Source organism: Diaphorina citri, unplaced genomic scaffold (genome assembly GCF_000475195.1).
Source record: "Diaphorina citri unplaced genomic scaffold, Diaci psyllid genome assembly version 1.1 scaffold6234, whole genome shotgun sequence".
NCBI classification, from domain to species: Eukaryota; Metazoa; Arthropoda; class Insecta; order Hemiptera; family Psyllidae; genus Diaphorina; species Diaphorina citri.
Window position 1 is genome coordinate 1 of NW_007383610.1, and position 5,183 is coordinate 5,183.

Sequence of the window (5,183 nt, forward strand, 5' to 3'; positions counted from 1 at the left end):
TGTTTGTTCACAGACCAATCTTGTCCCTTATCCCCGCATCCACTTTCCACTGGCAACCTACGCTCCTGTTATCTCAGCAGAGAAAGCTTACCATGAACAAATGACGGTAGCGGAAATTACCAACGCTTGCTTTGAACCAGCCAATCAGATGGTCAAATGTGATCCGAGACATGGCAAATATATGGCCTGTTGTATGCTGTACAGGTATGTAACTGAATGATCGAAATGAGGGAGATTTCAGCAAATATAAAAGTGATTGTCGGCTTTTCCTGGGCCCCATTCAGGCAGGTGAGTAGCTCGTTGAAATGCCAGTAAAAGCATATAAACCAGTTAAAAATCTGAAAAAAAGTCTGACAAAGATGAGATTCAAACAAACCCGTGCCACTTTACTTCACCAAACAGACACCTTAACCGCTACTGTACGGCGCGGCGGCATTTATTAATGACTTGAATCGTGACAAATACACAGCTTTCAAATGGAGTCCAAAAACTCCGAATCATATCTTGGATGAGTGAGTTGTAAGAGGAAATCAGTGACATGGTAAAAATTACAATGCTAATGAGCTGTAGCTGTATATCCGTTAAACCACATCTCAACTGATAGTAGTTCTCAACTTACGTACGACTCAAAACACAACAAAACAATATAATACACTGGGCAAAGCATAACAAATATATGTAGCATCGAGCCAATTTCTTTTGAACGAAAGAGTTCCAAGTTTTAACTCGACAAGCAGGAGGGCGTGGCCTGGGTTCAATCTCAGCCGAGGAATAGCCTTTTCTCAGGCGACCAGCATTATTTCCTGGACCACAAGTTGAGTACCGCTACATAATAGAGTACATTGGTCTGACTTTTAATTATTTTTATCAGTTGATCATTGGGCTAGAACACCAGTTGCATCTGTTCTGAATCCGCTCAGTACAGATTAATTGATTTCTAAATCACTAGACCATCAATATTACACACAAATCTCTGGTGACAATTTTGAATTCAAGCTTAATTTCGACTAAATGGCCTTTTTCCACGAATTCCCCCCTGTTCCCCCGCAGAAACTGCCCATTTTTCGAGACTCAGCCCAAAGATTCTTCTGATCTATTGCCTAAAATAAACCTCTCTGTATTCAGAGAATTGGCTCATTTTGATTGAATTTGTTATTTCCTTGTTACAGAGGTGATGTTGTACCCAAAGATGTGAATGCTGCTATCGCAGCTATCAAAACCAAGAGATCTATCCAGTTTTTGCCCATTTTTCGAGACTCAGCCCAAAGATTCTTCTGATCTATTGCCTAAAATGAACCTCTCTGTATTCAGAGAATTGGGCCCAAAGCTTTTTATTCCGAATAAATGGCTCATTTTGATTGAATTCGTTATTTCCTTGTTACACCAGTCACGGAATCAATCATTTGCATGATACAATTTTTTGACCCTACCGGGAATTGAACCCGGGTCTCCTGCGTGCAAGACGAGCGGAGTGACCACTACGTCATAGGAGCTGACAAAAGATATTCTAATATATTTCTTACTTTCTGAACCTCGTCACCAGGACGGTTTCATTGACTTGGAGTTTGATCCGTGCTATATCGAAACATGGAGTATGCCAAGATACTTTGAGTCCGAACATTAGCGGTAAACAGCGACCATTGTAATTCTTTACAACTAGGAACTCGGGTCTCCTGCGTGCAAGGCGAGCGGAGTGACCACTACGTCATAGGAGCTGACAATAGATATTCTAATATATTTCTTACTTTCTAAACCTCGTCACCAGGACGGTTTCATTGACTTGGAGATTGATTCGTGCTATATCGAAACATGGAGTATGCCAAGATACTTTGAGTCCGAACATTAGCGGTAAACAGCGACCATTGTAATTCTTTACAACTAACACAGGCTGTGAGTGAGCCTTCTTTATATTCTTCTGTTCCAGCTGCTCCATCTGTGAATCGAAATGCATTAATTAAACAAAGGAAATGAGATTTAAAAACCAAGTCTCAACATCCGTCACTTTGGTCGTGTTTTACCACCGCGGATTGTCTCAGGATTGAGTTCAATCCGAGGTTGACCTGGGTATTAACTATAGGAAAATCCTCGTTTCATCTCAATGCCGAGTTGGTAAACCTCAGCATTACTCGTATTCATAGCAGTGATTCATTTTCTTCTTCTTCTTCGCCTTTTCCCATGTTCAGATGAGGTCGGCGTTTGTCGTCGGCCTCTCAATCAGCTTTAGAGTGATCGCTTTGACCAACATCCGTCACTTTGGTCGAGTTTTACCACCGTGGATTGTCTCAGGATTGAGTTAAATCCGAGGTTGACCTGGGTATTAAGCATAGGAAAATCCTCGTTTCATCTCAATGCCGAGTTGGTAAACCCCAGCATTACTCGTATTCATAGCAGTGATTCATTTTCTTCTTCTTCGCCTTTTCCCATGTTCAGATGCGGTCGGCGTTTGTCGTCGGCCTCTCAATCAGCTTTAGAGTGATCGCTTTGAGGCCAACTGGTTTTGGCTAAACAAAATCTTTCCGCGTGGGATGCCCTTCGCACTCGACCTTCGCTATTGATATAGTGTGAGGAAATTTGGGCTAGTCTTCTCCCTGTTTATAGTCCCCTGTTTTTAGTTTGATACGAGTAACTATTCAGCTAATAGGGAGCGCGCAGCGCGACCGTATTTTTTATTATTTTCTACAAGTTCGGCCGTGCCTCAGGATGAACTAGCGGAAATCCGGAGCTAAGCGACGGGTTTCGGCTAGTAATAATAATAATCTTGTTCTTCAAGATGGGTACCTAAACCTCTCTCTTATCAATAGTACAGTAACATAACCACTAGATGTTAGTTGACTTACTCGGTTGATAAATTTATACATAGTGACTGAAAGCATGATAGCAGAATGCAGACACCCGCAGATAGCACATAGAAGGAACATGGTAAAGTGAGCATGGTTTACATGACCAACACAGTTATTAATCCAAGGACAATGGTGATCCATCTTCATAACACAACGACCACCTATGAACAAACAAGGGGGCATATTTTTTAATATATTTAACAGATAGCACATAGAAGGAACATGGTAAAGTGAGCATGGTTTACATGACCAACACAATTATTAATCCAAGGACAATGGTGATCCATCTTCATAACACAACGACCACCTATGAACAAACAAGGGGGCATATTTTTTAATATATTTATAATTATAAATAAGATAAATTTCATTATTTTGTACTGCTTGAATTCAGTAGAAGAAATATCTTCAAACAATATTGAAGATAAAACTAAATACAGTAGAACCTTGATTATATCAACTAATTGGGACCAAGGGTAGTTGATATTATCAAGGTTCTGTATAAAAGTTGATATAATCGAAATGCTGTATAAAACAATGAAGATAGGGCCAAATTTAGTGGTACAAAAGAACAAAATAGGGAAGAAATACCCTTTTATTTTTAAATTAAATAAAACAAACTAAGAAACAAACAAAAAACACATCTTCAATATTGTTTTCTTTGTCATTAGTCTCATTATTTTAACACTTTTGATGGAACAGATCTCTAAAAAAGTCAGATTTTCTTGAAAGATAGGGAAAAACCCCGACTTTTGGAGTTGATATAATGGAGGTTGATATAATCGAGGTTCTACTGTACTTCAGTATGGGATTAAACATTGAACTGATTAAACCCACTCCCTCCTGATAACCAGATAACTGTCAATTACCACAATGTAAATATACCGGAGAATGTAAACTTATTTATGAGGGTGAACTTACATTTTCTACAATGATGTGCTCTTGGAGCTTTGAATCCTTGACACAGGGTCCCCTAGCTAGACGCTGATCTACTCTCTGTTTATAGTCCCTCAGCCAGACTAATAGCAGTGATTCATACAGTTACTTTTTTACTGTTGAAATTCTTTACCTTTAACAAAAGGCAAGACGGCAAGACGGATCTTATTACCAAAGGCTATCTACTTCAACTTCACTTGTTCTTTTACTAACACTACTTACCGTTAAGCTATACTGATGACATCCCTCTACCACTGGCCATGTAATACCATTGCTAATAGACGAAGATCCAAACACCTGAAAAGCAATCAATAAAATCTAAATAATTGGTGATTCTCATTATTTTTTTTTATTATCTCAGAAAAAACTATAAAAATTAAAAAAAAATATTGAGACTAAAACGAAGAAAATGCGTTCACTAGATCGTGAGATACAGCTCTCGGAACATGAGAGTCTCAAGCACGCCGATATCATACCTAGCGACAACACTGTACTCCCGTGATGACGTCATCTACCAATATCGCACGACGCGCTGTGAGCTTATTACCATAGGGATTTGGGTTAGGGTTAGGGGCTCAAATAGATCGAATAGGTACCTACCTATCTACGCATTTTGTTATCACTATTTTTCAATAGGTAGAAATTCTGTTTGTGTCATCATAACTCCCGAGTACCTACCGATTTTGGTGAAACTTTGCAAACACATACTTATGTTTAAAAATTAAAACCTAATGATTTTTTTTCCATTAAATATTAGGTACTTACCAGATGTATGTTCTTCTTCCATCCCAAGTTATAAGGGTAGACAAACTTGTCCTGTCGTTTCCGCTTGGTAGCTTTTTCTACAATCCAATCCTCTATGTTTGTCTGATTCTTCAGGATAGCTTTCACCTAGGGTGACAAAAGCATCAGTCTGAGTATTGAGTATGATATAGAGAAATAAATACAATGTAAATAGGAATCAATGGAATCATCAGAAAAACAAGGCAGTGGCAAAATGAGAAAATTTTTCTTTTTTTTTCGTATTTTAATTGGAAAAGAACTTCCTTTTCGCAACAAATAACTTTTTGCTTCTTACCTGGAAATAGAAGAGCATTCCTACAGCAATCACTACTCCTACTGATAGACCAATAGAAAACACGGTCATGATCAAACTCATTAGTGAGAAGTTTACAACTGGTTCTCTTCTTAAGTAATAATACCTCTGTAACATAAAACACAAAATAATGACGAGCTTCATAAGGTAGATAGTTTTTTTTTTTATATCATAGACAGCCTAAAATAAAATCATAAAATTGTAGGACTACTAGAACAGATTAACATCAAAAAGAAAATCTAATATATAAAAATGAATGTTTGTGTGTGTTTGTTTGTTCGAACTTTATGCCTGGCCAAACCGCTCATCCG

The 5,183-nt window shown here is 38.2% G+C and overlaps 2 protein-coding genes and 1 long non-coding RNA gene across 3 annotated transcripts; 1 reads left to right on the forward strand and 2 right to left on the reverse strand.

The window, feature by feature from the left end:
• Positions 1 to 10: 10 nt before the first annotated feature.
• On the forward strand, positions 11 to 1,278 carry LOC103521896 (tubulin alpha chain-like; the record flags this gene model as incomplete). Its single annotated transcript, XM_008486999.1, has 2 exons — positions 11 to 204; positions 1,170 to 1,278. Coding segments are annotated over 2 exons (303 nt in total), but the record flags the coding sequence as incomplete, so codon positions are not given.
• Positions 1,279 to 1,519: 241 nt separating this feature from the next.
• LOC103521897 (palmitoyltransferase ZDHHC6-like) lies at positions 1,520 to 4,986 on the reverse strand. The gene is made up of 5 exons (XM_017448909.2): positions 4,855 to 4,986; positions 4,542 to 4,667; positions 3,999 to 4,073; positions 1,861 to 1,933; positions 1,520 to 1,638 (listed from the first exon to the last, which is right to left on the reverse strand). The coding sequence occupies exons 1-5, from the start codon at positions 4,933 to 4,935 to the stop codon at positions 1,520 to 1,522; spliced, it is 474 nt and encodes a 157-aa protein (XP_017304398.1). The 5' UTR covers positions 4,936 to 4,986.
• On the reverse strand, positions 3,046 to 3,807 carry LOC113472564. Its single transcript, XR_003394821.1, has 2 exons — positions 3,762 to 3,807; positions 3,046 to 3,147 (listed from the first exon to the last, which is right to left on the reverse strand). It is a non-coding gene; the product is annotated as an uncharacterized LOC113472564 (long non-coding RNA).
• Positions 4,987 to 5,183: the final 197 nt, after the last annotated feature.